The sequence below is a fragment of the Polistes canadensis genome, unplaced genomic scaffold, assembly GCF_001313835.1.
Source record: "Polistes canadensis isolate GaletaPanama2010 unplaced genomic scaffold, ASM131383v1 scaffold_73, whole genome shotgun sequence".
Classification (NCBI taxonomy): Eukaryota; Metazoa; Arthropoda; class Insecta; order Hymenoptera; family Vespidae; genus Polistes; species Polistes canadensis.
In genome coordinates, this window is record NW_014569620.1 from 547,264 (window position 1) to 569,122 (window position 21,859).

The 21,859-nt window shown below is 33.2% G+C and overlaps 1 protein-coding gene across 2 annotated transcripts in view; it reads left to right on the forward strand.

The window, feature by feature from the left end:
• The window catches only part of LOC106786414 (synaptogenesis protein syg-2-like), a 112,034-nt gene that overhangs the window by 69,465 nt on the left and 20,710 nt on the right, over positions 1–21,859 (forward strand). For both annotated transcript variants that reach the window (XM_014747790.1, XM_014747789.1), the window contains exons 2-4: positions 9,801–10,006; positions 17,310–17,445; positions 18,714–18,847. In XM_014747790.1, the coding sequence (XP_014603276.1) occupies positions 9,801–10,006; positions 17,310–17,445; positions 18,714–18,847 (476 nt within the window). The remainder of the gene's footprint in view (positions 1–9,800; positions 10,007–17,309; positions 17,446–18,713; positions 18,848–21,859) is intronic.

Sequence of the window (21,859 nt, forward strand, 5' to 3'; positions counted from 1 at the left end):
CTCGAATGTTACGGGACGAAACGAAAATGGCAGTTAGTGTCGAGTCTCGTCGAACAGGAGTTATTTTTCCTACGAACATTTTATCTCTGTCCTTTCGATTTATGAGAAAAAAAAAAGAAAAAAAGAATATTCAATATTTCATTTTAGTTTTATACGACTGTAAGAAAAAAAAGAAAAAAACATTCTATTTTTTCCTTCTAACCGTTCAATTCAATTATACCAAATGATTACAAAAATGTAACATCTTTTTTTAATCCGCACATATATTGTTTTATATAAATGGATTTCTTTTTTTTCTGGATCAAATAATTAATCCAATTTTTCGTAAAAACCGTGACTTTTTATTTTGAACTTTTGAATGAAGGGAAAATTCGTTTTACAGTCTGTTTTATAAAGGTCCATATTATACTTTCCTATTTAACAATAAGACACATTCCGTTGAAGTAGAAAACAAAATACAAGAGGCGAATACGTTCGAACGTTCGATAGTTATCGCTTGAAAGTTTGTCGTGCATTATAAATATATATATATATATATATATATATATATATATATGTACAATATATAGTACGTTGAAAGTTTAAATCGAAAATGTACGTCGTACTTACTCCTCTTTGCCCTCCCCCTGCCACCATCTTTCTCTCTTCACTACTTCAGTAATCCCCCACACCTGCGATAGTTTCAGGCTAAATTTCGATCTTCAGCTTTAAGGTTTACCCTCGTACTCATCTTCTCTCTCTCTCTCTCTTTCTCTCCCTTATCTGATTTTCAAACTCTCTCGGCTCTTCGTGCAACAAATTTCTGTTCCAACGCCAATCGAGAGGCCTCCCGAGGTTCAGAGAAGCGTTTACGAACGATACAATTGATCTGTGCGATCCCGTTTCAACGATCATTCATGATTATACATCTACAAAAATAAATTTCACACTATTTCCAAAAATATTATATTCAAAAGGACATATTATTTATAAATATATACAATTTAATAATATAAATATATTGTTTTTCAGTCAGTAAATATCTATAATTACGTATATTTATTCGTAAATAAAAATGAATCGGTTAATTGGTCAATTTTAACCCATTCATTGCAAAGCAAATTTATAGCGTCTTGTCCTAGGTGCCAAGATTTTAATTCAAAGAAAACATGGAATTTTACAAAATTTAATAATATTAATTTACATATATAGTACGTGTATAGCATGTGTTTTAAAAAAATAAATATTATTATTCATCCATTCTAATAATCAATGTAAACTTGTAGCACAATGTAAATGGATCAAAAGATATTTATTATATTCATCCGATTCATACAATTATAATAGATCATTGATTTAGCGAAAATCTTTAATCGTTGGAAATGTTTCATGGGAAATATCAGAAGTTATCTTGCATCGTGTGACATAGATAATATATCTGCACGCATCCCATAGGTTGATAAGGCTTTCATGCGTATTCGATTATAGTAGTTCGATAGCTCGGACGTGATTCGCGTTTCAAGATCGATTTGAACGGCAACGCTTACATATTGGTACTACTAATAAGCGCGAACATAATCACCGGCCTTAGTACGTATACGATTACGTGATCGAATAGAGAATTAGGCTAATGAGTCCCAACAGTTCGATTTGTTTAGTTACATGCGCGTGGTCGCGGTGCATTCGCGTTGAAAATTTTCAACCTTGCTAATCCAACCGTTCTAAGATTTATCACTGACCGATCTACTGGATCGTGAGATTGCGTTACAATGGCAACGTTGTTCGGTGATTGGTCTCAGGAATGCGTTTAGAACTGTCACTCGAGAGGCATCGTTTCCGTCTCCTCTCTGGACGCTACGTTGCATTCAAATGGTAATCAAATACACCAAATGATAATATGTTCCTGAGAACGATCGAATCCTTGATTAAACAATCGATGTAAAAATTCAACAACGTCGGAAAATTTCGTTCCTCGAATTTAAATTTGTACAAGAAGTGAATTAGAAAAGTATATTTAAACTTGTCACTTATTTATTATCGAGAAATATTGGAATGCTTGATTACAACTTTTTTGGATATTCATATTTTCAAAAATAAAAAATACATACTATAAAACTTCTTATGAACTATGTTATTTAAAAACATCTATTGTATTTTAATATAATTACAAAAAAATAAAATGCACTTTTTTGTCGCCTTTAGTTTTAGAATTTAGGCACTCAACTACGAGGTAGAGAAACAAAAAATCATATTTCCAAAATGGAAGCGTAACAATCAATAATATTCCGAATAATTGTAGATTCATCATGGTTTATTAAAAATGAGTATTTACAGAAAGAATTACAAATTCAAGCACTATCGGAAAAGATAAAGTAGTTGTCTGATGGATGTGACTCTTGGGATGCAACCATCTCGTCAGATCACTATAATTAAAATTAAAGTCGTATAGACAAACCTTGCGTATTCATTTCAGAATTGGATTTAACTAACAATAAGTACGCAACGAAAATAATTACTGTAATTCTGAAATATAAAAAAAAAGAAATAACAAATAGCCTCTCGATAGTCATGCTATTTCAAATATCCTCTCTAAATTTATCTATAGATACAAAATTGGAAGTTAAAACATATTAACCTACTAAAAATACTACTTCAATTTGTTTCGAGTCTGTAACATCGATAATAAAAGAAAAGTAGTTAGGTATATAGTCGATAGCTAATTAGACTTTCGTCAACTTATAACGAGTAGGAAAAGTGAGACTGATCCGAAACATACTTTCCAAAGTTTCCACACTTTGTATTCAGGTCGTATTATAAATCAGAGATATTGCACAACGGTTCCATAGGACCGCACTAACTATACGGTCCTCGACCACCGTGCAAAACCAATAACCGGCCACTTACGATTTATCTATATTCATTAGTAGCCAATACCGTCGACGCCTACCAATCAACCTCCGATAATTATCCACGTAATTAGGTCGTGCCAAGCTCAAACAATCCCATTTCGCGATGCGCTACGTGCCATTCCCACCGTTCGCATCCTGCCCTTTGCTTTCGATTAACGTTTGAATAATGCCAGAATAAACAGAGAGAGAGAGAGAGAGAGAGAGAGAGAAAGAGAGAGAGAGAGAGAGAGAGAGAAAGAAAAATAGGGAGAGGAAGAGAGGCTTTTTAATGGAAACTCTTCAGAGAAATTCAGCCAGGATATTCGTGCATTTACAGTAATAAAAATAAAAGAATAAGTAGTGTATACGAAATTGTAAAAACTGAAAGATTAAAGTAAAAGTTTACAAATTTATTAAAATTAATAATAATAATAATAATAATAATAACGACGAGATAATTAAATAGGAAGAATCTGATATTAAATATCTTTCTCTCATATCACCTGTATGTCCTATCCTTCAGGATAATATGATAAAAGATAGTAACGTAGAAAGCCAAGATAATTGGCTTAACGCGGGTTCGTCGAAGATAAGGTCTCGTTTTATTACACGTGGAATGCAGTTGAAAATTTAATACGGAAATTATCAGTAAGGAAGAACGTCTTGGTTAGAGAATACCGACCACAACTTCAGGCTAGAAAATAGCTTCTTTTATGAATGCACCAAATGACATCGAGTATTTGCGAAGGCAATGACCTTAAAATATATGTATGTACATACTAAACGAGTGAAGTTCGTTGATCCAATGAAAATTGAGGCGGGTTAGGAAAGTCAGTCGTGCTCAACGATAACGGCATGTGCTGTGCGTATTAATGCAATAAGTTCCATCTCTAATAATAATAATAACGTTCGGTGTAATATTAAATGATATTTATCGATAAACCTGATCGCGTATAATATTTTCAAGATATAGAAAGATCTTTTAACAAAAGTGTTGTGTTTTAAGATAAAATTACGATCATCTTTGTCGTCGTTGCCGTTGTCGTCCATTCGCCAACCTAGTTTACCACTTTAATTACACTTTCTTTCGAATCTCAGCATGGTCTTAGTAATTTCCATTAGCGAACGTTTCGACTGTTCGTAATTTGCGTTCGAATTACCCATTTTCGTATACCCCCGAAACTTTACGAAGTACGCTCCACTTAAAGCGACAATTGCGAAGACATGCATTGTAATCGAGGCTTTCCGTTCCTCAACCTAGCCTATCTCTTTGTATCTATCTTTCTCTGTCTATCTTTGTCCTTCTCATTCTCTTCTCTATAACTAAAGGAATGTTCATTTCGAAGGGTTGCTTTGCCAACTGAGAAACGTGACAAATGTGCCCGCGCAAAGCGATTAAACCGAAAACAATACAACAAGAAAATAGATCGTATCCTTTGATCTGTTCTTGTAATTGCTCCTCAAGCTTTATTCAATTATATTGATTCTCGATTAATTTCATTCGCCATTGCTTTATTAAGCGTATTATACATTAATTTTCTACCAAGTAAAAGTTACGAGTAAGGTTGTTTCGATCTCACAATGACATGAGATTAGAAAATGAGTATCGATGTTAATCAAGACGATAGAATATATATCAATGAAAACAATTTATCATTACTTTGTGTTTACTTGAATTTAAACACATCTTTCTATGAGTTACATTCATCCACGCACACACATACACTTTCGTTTAACGTTTGAGAAATAGAAAGCATTCTTATAGCAACTCTTTAATTTATACACGTCTGTATTGATACGATTGTACAATTCTTTAATATCGCATACATTTTAATATTCTATCTACCAATCTCTTTTATCCTTTCCACTCCATAGTTTCTTCAAACACGCTCTGGAATGGTCTTTCTATTTATTTGAAAGACACTCGAGAAAGTGCGAAATTTCAAATCGCTCAATTGCATCGATTGCCAATAAAACGAAGTATTTTAGAATAAGCTGTGACAAGAAAACAAATAATCGATATCTTGAACAAACTTTATATTAACTGTGTATATTTTTGCTACTCGTGAACGTTAACATTAGTCTAGGATAAATAAAGTATAAATGTAAGCAGACAAATGTATGCTTATACATGTATCTACTTTGGGTTGACTCGTGCAAAATAAAACCAAAAAAAAAAAATGCATGTCCAAACATTCTCTGTTTGGAAAAGTTGTATAATTTAACAAAGAAAAAATGAAATTCGATGGTTGTAACAATTTCGGTTTAAACAGTCTGTTACGTTTTATGTTAGCTGACAGCGTAGCGACCGTTCGATTGATTTTCCGTAGTTTTACATCGACACATCCATCCCTTTAGATAAATATACACCTATATCAATGGATAGCAAGTACAAATACACTACGGGATATATCGTTTCGAGCAGTCGACGAAAATAAAATATCCAATAAACTTTCTGGACAAATGTTTTTTTCGAAAATCGTTGTCTCCCTTCAAATCCTATTGTCTGGAGCTTTTTCAATGCGATGTTACCCTGTATATGCGAAGTATTATATATATATATATAGGTTTTAGTAAAATTTAAAACTATGCCGTCGTTGTTCATTCTGTAAAAACAACGGTTTTTACGTAATGCGTGCAAAAGAAATATTTCGAAAATAAAGAAGTCTTGCGAATATATACATTTTCGTTTTATACGTACAAGCAATATTCTGTAAAATATCAAAACAAAAAGGTCGTTCTTTATAAATAGCTAGCGTGAATGAAATATTCACAATATCTCTCTCTGTTAAGCATTCTATTAATTTTCTTAAACCTTTCATTTCAAATACATCACCCACAAAAGATAATGTAATATATCATGTGGGGAATATAATATCAACGAGATCGATGGTTTTCCACTACAATATGCAGTAAAAGCAAACATTATTATACTTTGATCTTTAAAATCATGATAAAGAATTTAATTTAAACAATATAGTATAAACTCTATATTACAAATTTTATCTCTATCAAGAATATTCACGTGATATTTACAGATTATCCGTGTATACCCGAGTATATATCGTTTATAAAGAAATTAATTAATAACCAATTTGTAGAAAACTGTTTTCGTATTTTCTTTTTGCCGCTAAAAAAAACATAAAAAGAAAAAAGAAACAGAATTTTGTTTCTCCCAATTCTTTTTATACTTCACGCGATATAATTATTTTTTCATTTCTTTAATTAAAAAATAGGCCAAAAAATCTAAAAGAATTGTTTAATTTTCCAGTGCATATAAGCTAAGGGACGTTTATAGGGGTCATGGAATTGGGCGATTGGGAAATAGAAATTATAATCCTCTTGAAACGTTTTCGTCCACCCCATTTCTCTCTCTCTCTCTCTCTCTCTCTCTCTCTCTCCTTTGTTCTAGCGTATATACACGCGTTATTTATTATAGTAATTAGCCATGGCTGGAAGGTTCAGGCGTATGGCTAGTTATCTCCTCTTTCTCTCTTTCTCCCTTAAACCTAATGGTGTGCGTAAAGTCCATTTAGGACGTCTGAACATCTCTAGGGTGTCGTAGGATGTAGACCGAAGCCCGTCTAATCGCGACGACCCACCATAATGCTTTCTCTCTCTTCTCTTCTCTTCTTCCTCCCCTTCCTCTTCATCACTCACACCCTTTTCTTACGCTTTTGAGTTTCTCAGTTCGTACATTTTCACCCTCGTTTCAAAACGGAAATAAGATCTTCGCTTTTCATCGCTCTTTTCAAGTAGATATAGGGAAAAAGAAAAAGAGAAAAAAAAAACAAAAAGAAAAGTTAGATAAAGTCGTGTATGATCAATGGGAATCCTCATTAGAATATCCCAGAATTTATTTTCGATAAATTCAAGATGACCATTTTATTAAACAATAAACCAAAGATTTATTGTGCTCGTCCTTAAAATGAAATATCCGTCAAACGGAAATAACATTTATAATTGTTACTTATTTCTGTCGAAACGAAATAATTAATATTACGAACAAAAATATCAATGGTATTTTTATACACGTTTCATTGAAAAAGTTTCTTCTTATTGAAATCGATTTTAAACATGGAACAAAATCGTCAATATCTTCCTTCTTCTTTTTCTTCTTTTTATTAGGACACCTTCGTGCTATTTTTAGGAACGATTTATTGTTTTTTACCCGCGGGTAGGTTGCTACTAGCCTCACACTCGAACCCTCTCCTTTTATCTGGGCTTGGGACCACCAGCAAGGCTTAGCTAGGCACGGAATGTCTTGGCGTCAACAGCACAATGGTATTTCCAAGCGGGTTCATATCACATTTCACCCATCCAAGTACTAACCATGCCCAGTGCTGCTTGACTTAGTGATCGAGCAGGAACTAAGGCTGTCAACACGGCATGGCCGTAATCGTCAATATGGAAGATATTAATTTATTCGAAGTAGATAATTGATTCAGTCTCGTTTCGATTGAAATGAAATATAAAAAAGTAAGAGTTTCCACGAACATTACCCGTAACACATAATTCGTTGAATATAAAAATTCGGTTAATTAAACAATCCTTCTATATATTTTGCTCACTCGTATCTCTTTCACCATCGTACGATCTTATTTATTAATCTAATTAGAGATCCGTACCGCCGAAGATGCCGAGATACGGCGGTTAACCTGATTTTCTCTGTAGCCCTAATGGGTCGGATGAAATACATCCGCCGTGTTAAAGGGCAAAGCTGCAGATTAGAAACGGCTGTTATGAAAATTAATCGGTCGGGAATGTGGTTAACTTTGGTAAATTCCTGTGCTTATGTACACCTAGGTATACACGTAGTTAAGTACGACTTGTTCCTCAAACGCACAACATAAGTCACTAAGGTAAAAAGAAAGTTAGAGAGAGATAGAGAGAGAGAGAGGGAGATTTGAAAAGGCAAGAAAGAAAAAAAGTACACATAAAAGAACGAAAAAGATGTCGTACCTGTTCTCTTTTTCAATGATAATAGAAACAGTAGACTTTCTTTTCTTTCTATGATCGCGAATGGCAGTTGAAATAAAACGATATAACACTGTATACTTTGTAAATTTTACATATTATTGATATAAATTGATATCTGAAATGTAATGTGCGTATATATTTGTCGCACAATTAAAAACGAGATATGTCCATAATAAACTCGGCAAGGGTTTCATAGTTTGGAAAACTATGAATACTCAGCAATAGAGAAGCGGATTCCCTTGAGTGCTACTAGTTTCAAAGTGTCTCTAATTATCAGGTAGCAAGAATGTATAACATATTTAGCGATATTATAATTATTTCACTTTCTATATCACAAGAACAATAATGAATTTTTGACAATGATTATTAATATTTCGTAAGGACGATATTGAAAGCGGGAAAGGTATAAAGTTGATTTAAGTGGACCACGGTAAAGGAAGAGAAATATAGTAAATACGAGTCCGTATGTTTCTTAGGGACATGAGATTAAGTTTGACTTTGTATATAATGCCAGAGTTTAGGAAGTATGTTATACCTTGCTATACGGTACGTGTCGTGTAGTATTCATCAGACAGCTATACCACAATATCGAGTTTGAAACACATAATTTTAGATTAAATTTCGTGCAAAGGATGATATACGGTAGGAAGATTTCTACTCGAATGCTACACATTGCAGCTTTTCCTTTGATGACAAATTTAAAGGGTGCAATGAGTTTCTATTATAAGGATATTCAACATATATATGTTACCGTTAATACGTGACTTCTGTTTATTCGTGAAATAATCAGCTAAATCATGAAACAACTATATTGACCTGTTAAAGTATCATATAAAAAAAGGCATTATTACATACTTTAATTAGATAATATATGAATTAACGAAAGGCGACTTTTGAAAGTATGAAATTGAAATTTAATCCATAGATTAGATCCGATAAAACAGCACGACTAACAGAACATTGATTTTCAAACTACAAGAAGTGATAACTACGAGGATTGTTGTAGAAAGAAAAGCACATTAGTAAATTAGATTGTTGATATAATTTTAAGCAAGGTAAATTAGCTAACATACATTTTCAGATAAAAGTTTAGTTAGTGTCTTTTGGCTGAACATATAGATGACATATTAATAAAATACAAAAAAAAAAGAAAAAGAAATAAAATAAAATTTTCGACGAACTATCAATGCTATCAAATTTTATGATCTATCTATCGACAAACATATGACCCAATCATCGTAAACGATAGAATCGATATTTTTGATTCCCTTTTTGCTAGAGAAAAATCTTGATTCGAAGCTTTCCTTTCGAAAGACGATGAACAAGTAGGTTATTTTATGGTCTTAATGGGAATACGTTTATGTGATCTCGAAGACAAACCAAACCGGTATATGATTCGTCTGCAGTACAAACGATATTACCAATTCCAAGCGACACGATGAAACAATAACTCCACTTCGAAAAATGATTGTATCTCGTTCCTCTCTCTCTCTCTCTCTCTAATTCGTCCGTACTCCTTTTTACTTCTTCGTTTTTGTGTCCGTTTTAATTTTTTTTCCCCTCACATAGTCGCTTCTGCTCTTCACTCGCTTTTTCGTTAAAAATATTTTTACCTAAATCTGCTCGAGTGCTTTTCTCTCTCTCTTTCTCTCTATTTCTCTCTTTCTCTCATTCTCCAATCTTTTTCCACCTTCATCTCCTCTCTTCCATTCTTTTTCGTAGGATTTACAACGACCAAAACACTGTATTTTTGGTTAAAACTACTCTTTCTCTGTGGCTCTTACCATAAATGTTTATAACGCAGGAAACGTTTGTAAAAGATAAATAAAATATTTGACAAATGGTACTCTCTCGTCGTAACAACATAAGGCCTAGCATTGTGATACTTCATGCGCAGGATTTGTTTCACACGTAAATGTAATTCGTAGCACGTTCTCGTTAAATATTTTCCAGGTGTTACGGGCTTAAAGGATTTAACGATCAACGTACCAGCAATGGTAAGATCTGGTGACACCGTCACACTGACTTGCTCGTACGACTTAGAGGGTTCACCGTTGTACAGCATTCAATGGAGCTTAGAAGAGGTAGAATTCTATCGTTACATGACCGAACGAATACCAAGCAAAAGCGCGTACAACGTGAGCGGAATACATGTTAATGTAAGTATCTATAGTTTATTCTATGATATAATTTAAACTTGACTTTTAATTATGCGCTTTAGCGATTTGTCTTTTAATTAACGTCTATATTTTACTCGTTAAGCACGATAGTTTTTCTTTTCATCGAAAGAGAAACTGTATAATATAATGTTGAAGTAGTAATGTCGTTTCAAAGGTTCTATTTAAAAACGATAGAAATAAAACGAAATTACTATTTACAATAAAACTCTTTTATTTTATTTTCATAATAGATATTCATCGACAAATTTACGTGTTTTCGTTGCATCGCGTTTAATTATATTAAAAGTGTGGAAAAAAATAAATAATATAATATAATTGTATGAAAAGTTATAAAAAAATACAAAGTATTATACTTAAGGTAGAATTATAATAAATAATACATTTTACTCGTATATATAATCGATTTATATCTTATATTGCTGAATATAAACATGAATTAATGAATATAATAAAATGAAAAAAGAAATAAAATATATATTATGAAAAAATGAGTGAAAAATGAATTCGTTCTTGATGAAAGGCTGATCGTAAAATAATTGGTATCATCGGCTACAATTTTCAATATCAATTCGTATAAAAATGACTATCAATTCTAATAATCTACTCAAAGGATAAATTTAATTAAAAAAAATATGATATTCAAAGAAAAAATTATTCGAATTAATCGACTCTACCTCTCGAATAAAAATTCCTCTAATTTTACTATTATTATATCGATTCTTTCAAGCAAGAAAAAAATAAAAAAATGTCATATTAAAAATAATTAAAATCCATTAGACCATCGACCCTAAAATACTTAAATGAAAAAAAAAAGAAGAAAAAAAAAGAAAAGAAGGGACAATGAACTGTCAATAGAATTTATACGACTTACGGTATTTTCATTAACCGCGATTGCATATTACTTTTATTTTTCCATTCAGATTCCAACAGAACCGATGAACACGAGAGAAGATAGATAATTAATTAACTTTCAAGCTGGAGGTGCAAAATTGTGCACGCTAGATAATTTAGCTTCTCTCGTCGTCCTTTTAATTTAAACCACAACGTTAGGCGCGTAATAAGCGATTTTGAACTCCTCTTCGTTCCTTTTACCTTCTTCTCCCCCTTACCCCATTCCTCTCTGTTCAATGGTCGTCGTCGGTCGGTCTAGGAAAATTTCCGCAGGAAACGCGTAATTTTCTCAAGAGTAAGCCAATGTTAGTGAGCGAACAAGAAACGATACAGTTAGAGAAGCTCGAAGCAGTAGGACGAAACTCGAGGCGGACATTTATCAGCGTCGTGTACTTGTCCAACGTCGAGAGAAAGAGAAAGGAAAAGAAAGAGAGAGAGAGAGAGAGAAAGATAAGAACGGTAAGCCGACCTGATTTTTCCACTCGGCTTCGAATGCATCGGTTTTTACGCTGGAATCGCACCTCTCACGACCATAATATATTTTTCTACCAGCGAAAGAGTCTCGATAAACGGAAGGTTTTTGATACTTTTTCCAACATACTATGGGACGAGAGGTTTAACTTTTTCTCGCATCTTTTTTCTTTTTTTTTTCCTTTTCTCTTTCCCCCTTTTCTCTCTCGAGTTACTCAAGAACATAGCAAACTAACGCACACAGGAAAGTTTGAATATATATATATACGTAAGTATACTTACATAGATAGAAAAGTTCGACGGCGTAGGTAACACCATGTAGGACGGTTAAAATCCTTCGAGTTCGTCGAGAAGAAAGAAATCGATAGGGCTGATTTATGGGCGGCGCTACGACCACGGCACGACCCTTTGAAATTCCGTTCGAGTGAATTTGAACCCGGGTCAAGCGGCCTCCGTGTTTCACGAGAATCGAGTCAACGCCTTTGCGATCGAGGACACCTACACCTTATCCTCTGATTTTTCTTACAACCCAGAAAAAAATTCTCCTCATCCTATCTCGCGATATTGGATTATTCGATCCTTCTTTCCTATTTTTTTTCATATTTCGATACTTTTTTTTTTTTTTTAAATAATTATATACAATTTTATATATTTCATTTCTTTCATTAATCTTTTGAAGATAATATTATTAATAAAACGGAAGTAATGGAAATATTACATATTTATAATTGCTTTTAATGAGATATTATTAAATGATTATATCTTCTATTTATTATATTATATTATTTTATATATGTGTGTGTGTGTACAGAGAAAAAATTAATATTTAATATTTATGCTAATCTGACATGAATTATATTGTTCATCGAACAAATTTTTAATTGGTAATAACTTTCTTACCGTACTAATGATACTTTTCACAAAGTAAATAGCTAGTTAATTGGATTGTTTATGAAATTTTAAACAATGTTAGTTACATATGTTATTTTAGGCAAAAAATATAGTTAGTAACTTTTAACTGAACATAAACGATATGTTATATCAACCATTATGTTATACATAAATTAAACACAATTGTATACAACCGTGGATATTTAAATATTAATATTATAACGAAAAATAGTATTAAATTAAGTGAATTTTAGTAAACGACAAATTTGATATATATCATTTGGGACAAAACAATCTATCGTGAGTTCAGACCAACTCGGCGAATCGAGAAACGATTAAACGCTACTTTTCCCGTTAATAACTCAAAAATTTCGCTTGCGGTTTTGCCATACCCTCATTCATTACATGTATCCAGTGCGATGCGAACCCGAAGCACCGAGTACGCTTTAATGCGAATCGGAAACCACTCGGTCGATGTGTAATTAAAAAACGATATTGGATTTATTTTTCAGGCCGCAACGAAAGTCAGGAATCGAGTGATTAATATATTACTTTGGGATATGCGTTTACGTACACGTATATAGTACATATATCTAAGAATATGAATTTAATTTTTTTTTTTTTTTTACATTCACATACACACACACATATTTCAACTTTAAAACTATTTCTTGCTATTACATAACATTTACTTTCTTTGAAATGGAAGCGTTGATTAAGCTAGATTTTTATCCCATTTCCAAGACGATAAAGAATATCTTTTATCTCTCTCTCTCTCTCTCTCTCTCTCTCTCTCTCTCTCTCTCTTTTTATCTTTCAGTAGAGATAAAAAAAGCTGTAAAACTTTTAAGAAAAGTTTCAAAGACATTCATTTATCCAGACAGTCTGAAAAGCTATACGAACCACGGTTTCACGGTTTCTACTTTTAACTCGAGTTATTAATAACGAGTCAATTCGGGTTCAAATTACGAGACTGTAATTACAGAAAGGAAAAGAAATTGTTAAACTCGTTATAATTCGTTTTGAATGATAAGAAAAATTGAGAAAACTACTGTCGATTTCTTTTTTAATCATTTTTACTTTCTCTTAATTCTTTTTACTTTTCTCTTTTCCACCCTTTCTCTCACTCTCTCTCTCTCTCTCTCTCTCTCTCTCTCTCTTTCTTTATCTTTATCTCCCACTTTTCTACGGATTTGCTAGCAGATAAAAAAGGAAGAAAGAAATGCAAAAGAAAACATTTCTCTAAGCATTAGTTTTCCTTGCACCGTACCCCATCATTCTTATGGGTTTCTTCGCGCACATACTGTCGTCGTGGTACTCATTCCACCCCCATCCCCACCTCCTCCACCCTCTATCCCATTCAAATTTTTTCTTCCCTCTGTTTCTTCTCTTACTTTTTCCGAGAGAAACGTAATTCTTGGCAAATAAACGCGGAACACTGAAATATTACATCGACTTATATGGTTATGGTTACATGGACGAGCGTGTATTTCTAATAACGTCTAATATGCGTTCATTTCTTATCCTTCAAATGACGATCTTTTGTTCATAAATTCAAAAGGAAGAGAAGAACATCTAATTCTCCTAAAAAAATATCCTCTCAAGATTAGTTAATTTCCCTAGAGCTACTAGGATAGATCATTCCTCTTCTTCTTCTTCTTTTTTTTTCTTTAATCACAAGCAACATCGAACCACGTTGAAAGAAAACAGGAAAAAAAGGAAAACAGTAAGACCGATCGAATCTTGGAAACGTTCCGAGGATTCTTTCAAGTAGATAGACTGCTTTTGCGTATACAGGGTGTCCCAACTTAAAGATACTACCTAAATATTTTCTTTGTTTTTAACGATATGAAAAATGTTTAACATAAAGTATACTTGGCCTGCGTGCCTTATAATTTTATCACATTTTTAGTGTTCATGGTCATTTGAAAATCATCCTACAGGATTACTTAAATGTATCTTATCTAAAAGGTACACACAATATATACATATATAAAAAAAAATATATGCTTGTAAGATAAAAAATACAAACTGCTTTGAAAAAAATCTATAAAAGATAACCTTAAAATAAAAAATCGAATTATCGTCTTAAACATTTTTTTTATATCATTAAAAATAAAGAAAGTATTTTAAGTGAATTACTTCGACTGGGACACCCCGTATACTCTATGTGTACATTAGAAGTAACGATGATTCAAAAAGTGACTTAACGTTTCAGAAAAGAAGTGCCAAAGAATGAAACGAAAAGAGAGTAAGAAAAGAGAAAACAAGGGATAGTTTGTGAGTTTTAAAAGTTCATTCTGTAAAACATCGTTCTTGGTAAGAAGAAATAGAAAAGAAGGATGGTTAAAAAGAAGACTTTATTTCGCGCAAAAGGAATTCTTTTTCAATTTTTTCCTTGTTTGTTTGTTTGTTTTTTTTTCGGTTTCCTACTGCTTTCTTCGTCAAACGTGCCACCGATTCAATTTTCTAAGCCCTTGTAAAAGACGAGACAGTCGAAAAACAATATCGTAAATTTTTCATCCTTCTTTCTTGGTGCTACAAAAATTCATTCCGCTCTGGATATTGAGATTCTCGTTGAAACAGGCTGTCTTTTTTTTTCTTCTTTTCTCTCTCTCTCTCTCTCTTTGTCATTCCCTTTTTTCCCTTTTGTTTTTTCCCCCTCGACGATACACCACGAAATCGTTCGCACCCGGTAACCATCTCGCTTCATCGGGTATACTCATGAAAATGAGTCTCCAATCCTTTCTGCATTGAACATAAGCGAGAAGATCGTTGAAAATGCGAATCCAATGTCAATACACGTTACGCTATCGTAATAGAAACTTTCTTCATCGTTCGTATCAAATATACTTGATTTTCACATATTTTTACATATATATGTTTATTTAATATTAAAACGTTTCATCGAATTTATCAATTTATCGAATTTCGACAAATTTTAATTCTCTTATAATATGTATGCTCAATAACATTTCAATTTCGGTTGAATAAATTTTAATATTCTTATGTTATTAATCGATAGCTGTTAATTATGCATTTTATTATTTGTGATAAGGTAATATTACATCAATTTTATTATTATTTTCAAAACATCTTTGAGAAAGAATGATTTGAATGTATAACCAAAAGAAAAAGTAAATTATATTGATTTATTTCTTTGACTTATATCAAGCATAATAGCTTATTAGAAACTTGATTTTATTTTATATAATGAAATTACTTTTATTTAAAATTTTACGAATTGAGAAGAATGGTGAACTATTCCTTCTAAAAAAAAAAGATTACTTATAAAAAATTATAGTGCCGTACGTTGATATAGCTATCCCTGAAGACCATATTCCTAGGGAAATATTTTTGTTACTAAAAAAAAAAGTAATTTGTACTGATACTACTTATATTTATATCGAGTATGATCATTTTGTGGAAAAATAAATATACAAATATAAAATAATATCAATTCACCGAGTAATATAATATCCATAGCTTTAAAATCTTTTATCGGCAATTAAATATTATTAAATAATTACCTTTTTTTTTTCACGTTTTTTGTTAACAACATGAAGAACGTATCTTATTAAAGTTAATTTCGAAGAATTTATTAAACGGTTTTATTTATTGTTATTATCTCTAAAATACATCTAAAATACACATGGAAAAAAGATAAACGTAGCTTCTATGATTGGTGCTTACATTCCGTAAAATTGCGATATCGCGTGTCCACCACCGCTGAAATTCAAAACTATAGAACGCAAAAGCGGCATGGATCAACGATTAAACGAACGTTCGCACGCAATATATCCCATGGGTTTCTCATGCCCGCGGGCTTTTGCCGTGTTTGATCCATGTGAGCAATCAAGTTGTAAAAATTTCACGCATATATTTCTTTCCTTTTTTACCGAAAACAAATAAAAGTTATGGTCATCTCGTTGAAACGACCTATCTCTCTCACGAGTTAATATTAGAAATGGGGAAAGAAAAATATTAGCAGAGTTTTACAATGTGTGTGAAAGTATCGTATTGATATGATATAAAAAAAAAAAATATATATATATATATATATATTTTTTTTTTTATTGCATATATATATGCAATAGAGTCATAATATTTTTGCAAGAGATAAATATAATTATTAAAAGAATAAACAATATTATACGATCATTGTAAATACTAACAGTTGTTAACGGTTCCTCTCTTTGTTTCTCTTTTCACACACACAATCGATTAATCAAATTTCTTATTCTTCAAATATATCTTCGATATTAACAATTATCCCTAATGAAAACACTTCCCTATTTATTATATAATTTTCTTTTTGAATTTGTGACAATTTCATTCATCCTTGGTTCCATCCCTTTCTTTATAAAAAAAAAAAGTTAAAGAAAAAAAAGAAAAAGATAGTATAGCGGATATAGGAGGGACTAAAAAGAATGGGAAAGTAGAAACGATAAAGAAGAGAGAGAGAGAGAGAAAAAAAAAAGAGAAAAAGAAGGGCGTACGAATCGAAGAGAACAACGAAGCAGTTTGAAGAAAGTAGATAGGTAGAGAGAAAAAGATCGTTGCGATGCATATAAATATCAGCTGAAAAAGAGGATGAGAAAACGAAAGGGTGAGATCTAGGAAACTGGGAGGGGGATAGGGTAAGGGTTGTGGGGAGTGGGTTTTAGAGATAGTGGAGTAGAACCGATCGAGATTTAGTCGCGCGGAGGATCGATTTCGGTGAGTCGATGGTGCGGCAGAATGCGAAGTAATATCCGTGTGTTACTTTCGACGAGAGCTACGATCGTACGAGCCCGATACAACATGGTGGTAGAGAAAATTGACAGAACAAGGGGGAGTAGAATGGGGAAAGAGAGAGAGAAAAAAAAGAAAAGAAAATAAATAAATAGAAACTAAAACTAAAAACGGCTTTGAAATATAACGTACCTCGTGTGATGAGTCAGGCAAGCACGATAGAACAAGTAAAAAAAAAAGAAAAAAAGATAAATTGAAATTGGAGATACATTAAAGCTACGATATTGTTTCACAGGTCAACGCATCCGATCATGTTAGTGTAACACTGGTAGACGTGACGAGAAATCTAACCGGGATGTACAAGTGTGAAGTATCAGCTGGTAAACCCCTTTATCATACGTTGATCAAGAGAGCGGAAATGATGGTCGTAGGTAAGAATACACATTTTTCTAAATTTATAATAACCTTATTCAATGTGTTTATGATTTATGAAAATAGGCTTGTTATGTATATTCTATTCTTGATGGCATAATTACCTCTTCCTAAAGTTCCGTCACTAGTAACAAATTATTCTGTTTGAAATTAAAATTATCTTTCCATTAATATAACACGTATCATTGTTCGTACTTTTAATGGAATTATTTTCTTCTTTCTTTCTATTTAATTTTAATTAAATAATACCGTACAAATTTTCTATCACACATATGGAATTTAATAATAAACGTATTCGATATATTGTGTAATAATAACGTTAACGTTCTCAACAAAGATTACAATTCGTTGGAATCGTTATAGTCCATCGTAGTTTTCTTTTTTTTTCTTTTTTTTTTGTAAAGAAATATTATACGAGTAGTAGTCGGAGCAATCCTAGGTCTATACTACTCGCCACAATCATTTCCACGCGTTGGAGGATGAAAATATTCCACAGCAGCCCCTTTTCGTCCTCAGATTCGATACTTAAAAAGCACAGGAATTCGAATTCCAGAGAGTAGGATGGACATAAAAAAAAAAAAGTGCAATAAAAAAAGATGCCACCGACGAAATGGAGGACGGAAAGAGGTGAGGAGAGAAGAAGAACGGGGAAGAGTGGGGAGGACACGGGATCGATCGTTGGCCGGCAATAGTGACATTCCCTGCGTCCCGCTTTTCGCAAATAACGACGATACGTTTAACGAGAACTTTAGAGGCACATAACTCGCGGCACGGGATTTCCCTTTACGGTTCCCATTCCCGGAAACCGCTACGATTCTTTCTCTCCGTAGATTAAGGGATTCGATCTTCCCCTCTTATTCTCTCTCTTTCTCTCTCTCTTTCTCTCTCTTCCTTCCCCTCTTTCTCAATGGTCTACAGCAAGCCCCGAAAACGTGACGTCAGCGTATTCCGCGTTACATGAAAAAAGTTCAGAGCGTAATGTACGGTCGCGAAAAGTTACGCGGTTTTCGTCCGAACTAAAATCACGCGGCGAACGATCCTTCTCAAGACGATAAAATCACGAGCAGACGGGAGGAGAGTTAGGGTTGATTTCACATAGGAATGAGGAGAGAAAGAGAGAGAGAGAGAGAGAGAGAAAGAGAGAGAGAGAGAGAGAGAGAGAGTTAGAAGTACACTTCCGGTCGGTTTCTGGCACTCCGCCAGACGTCGAATTAATGCCAGAGAGCAGCAGTCGCATGTGTTAAACGACATAATTATTATGCCTTAGACGCCCCAAAAACGGATCCGACTATCGGCAGTGAGAAAGAGCGCGTAGCAGTTGGAGAAACGCTAAGAGCAAATTGCACCTCCGGTGCATCCCGTCCAGCCTCTGCCATTACGTGGATACTCAACGGAGATCCTGTAAGTATCTCTATTTCTCTCTTCGTCATTACTACACCCTCTTTATTTTTCTATTTTTATTCCATTTTTCTTTTTCTTTTTCTTCAATTATTCGTCAACTGTATACGTATTCGGTTTTGTAACAAATGTTTAATTTTGCAACAAAATTCTCATCGTATAAATCTTCGTTTGTTTTGTTTTGTTTTGTATCTTTTCTTTTTTAATAATCATTCACCCTACGCAATTATTCTATTAAAATATTTGTACTTTTCCTTCATTTACCAAATACATTATTATCCTATAATTGTCCTATAATTAATTATTAACTGTAATATTAATACAATATTTATTATATATATAAGGATATATTCCAAAAACATTCCAAAATAATGTAACATAATGGTGCAATTTGATAAATAAATAGATATCGATAAAAACAAATTTAAACGTACCTATATCTGTTGTAATTCCAAGGGAAAATAAATGTTTTGCGAGCTGGTTTTATCCATCGATATACTGTGGAAAATGTTTTCGACATGTTGTCGATCATTGAAAAGAACAGAAACGCAATGGAAGTTGAAAGGGAAAAGAAGAAATACGAGGATTTAAATTCATACGGTTGTAAACACATAAACCGCTTTGGCCTTAGCAACGTGGCAATATGTTCCGACGTGTGCAGCTCGGATTGCGATTTAACGAAATAATTTGGTTGATTTAACAAATGCTACGGAATAACGATTTATTTGCATAGTGGCGGGGAAAGGGTTGATATCGTGGCGGCCTTTGCACCTACCTACCCTTTCCTATTTTTCCTCCACTTCTGCGCCACCTCCACCTCCATATGCGCCCACCCACTTTCTGTGGACGTATCACGATATATATATGGGTAAATTTAATTCCTATCGTAGCGAGAATTCGATTGATATCGAACGAGAGAGTACGAAATATCGAATTACGACACAAGCATTCTAATTAAAAAATGAAATATGAACATTTTATAGTATGCGAACTAAAAATAAATCCGATTTGACGTTCATTCTTCTTTCATTGTCTTCATTCTCGTCGTCGTTGTCGTTATTATTATTATTATTATTATTATTATTATTATTCCGACAAGAGTTAAATAATTTTTGTAGAATAATTTTCACGCATTAAGGAAATTGAAATGGAAAATATTATATGAAAGAGAAGAAAATGCATAACCAAAAAAAAGAAGGGAGACAAAATACATAAAAAAAATATTTGCGTTCAAACGTCGCATTGAAGATTTTCTACGGTGAAATTTATATTTACGTTATTTTTAAGAATTATCGAGAAAAAGGAAAGAGACCGCCGAGACATTATGTTCGCTACAACGGAAGAAATGAAAAATCGTCGACACGGAAACGAAACGAAACGAAACGAAACGAAACGAAACGAACGTTGTTGCAATGACTGCAATACGGGATATTTCGCGCATTAACTGAAAATTCGCGTTTTCGTGTGAGCTCTGGCTCTATCTCCTACCAAACCTTGATGACGTATAACAATAGCTTGTTCGCTCGAAAGCGCACGTCTGTACGAACTGCTTTCTATTTTTACATTTCTCGATTTTGCAAAGAAGATAAGGGAAAGAAAGAGAACGATTGCAATGGGGGGAGGGGGGAGGTGGGTAGAAAGTTTCGAATCTTTTCTAACAGCCGTGACGCATTTCGGTCCGTTTACTTCGTAAAAAAGAAAAAAACATCTACTAGTATCCTATTCCATCGTATCTATTTCCTGATTTTGAATGTTTTCGATTGGCTCCCAACAAGCACCAATTACATTGTGTTCCCTTCCATATTAATATTTATTTTTCAAAAGATATAATAAAAAGTGTGGTCTATTTTTGATTAAGCAGTTAAGCCTTTACCAAGGAATAACTTAAAGAATTGTGGGTGACTTGACGAGTGATGAGATTTGAATGTGAGAACTGGAAGGGAAGAGGGTGGTTAAACTATAAAATCTATTAGAATTTTAGTACAGCTCGGAAAGTTTCTACCTATTAATGTTTCTTTATGATATGATATTAATGAAAATAGAAAGAGAAGAACAAAACGAAAAAGAAAAATAAGTGTAACAAGCTATCGATACTAATTGAGATTAGATAGTGAGAAATAGATTCATTTGAACGAACCACGATAACGGTCTTTCGGAATAAATCGAACGATCGAAGCTGATATGAAGTTTCCGGTTCCATGAAACCTCGAGTGGTAGGAGAAAAGGTCGTGAAAGTGCAGAAGGCCTATCAACCGGTGGTTAACTCGCGTAAAGTGCAGGAGTCGCGTGGACCATGACGATGGCCTGGTGTAACCGGTCACTGGGTTAGAAAATCGCTCCCATCGATTGTCCAATGGCTACTTCCACTCTTCTACCACATCCCGAGTTAATACCTACGCTAGTATATATATGTATATATATATATATATCTTCCTATCTACGCTTTATACTTATATACTTTTGGCTACACTACCCCTTTCGGTTATGTATATGTATATGTGTGTATTTTTCTTGTTAGGTAGTCTTAGATATATGATAAGACATCCTGGTATTTGTGGTATATATATGTATAGGTATACTTGATCTTATGCCAAGAGGATCGAACCGCGCCTTCCAATTTCGAATCAACTTTTCTCTCATATTTTCTCGCCGCCAATTTTTCCGTTTAGCTTCACGTGACTTTATCGGAAAGCCTTTTTTCATGAATCCAAAAAACATCAAGGAATATTTTTAACCAAGGAAAATCTCTTCCTCTCTCTCTCTCTCTCTCTCTCTCTCTCTCTCTCTCTCTCTCTCTCTCTCAATGTGTACTATTGTTTTTGTTAACAAAAAAATCTATGATCTCTTCATCCACCAAATATTTCCTCTCAATGAACGCTTTTTCTGTAACTATTTGATTAACTCAACTCGTGTACAGATTAATAAAATAGAAAATGTAAAAAAAAGAAAAGAAAAAAAAGAACGAGGAAAAGAATTTCAATGAACTACGTTTAATTCGACAAATTGATTTTTCTC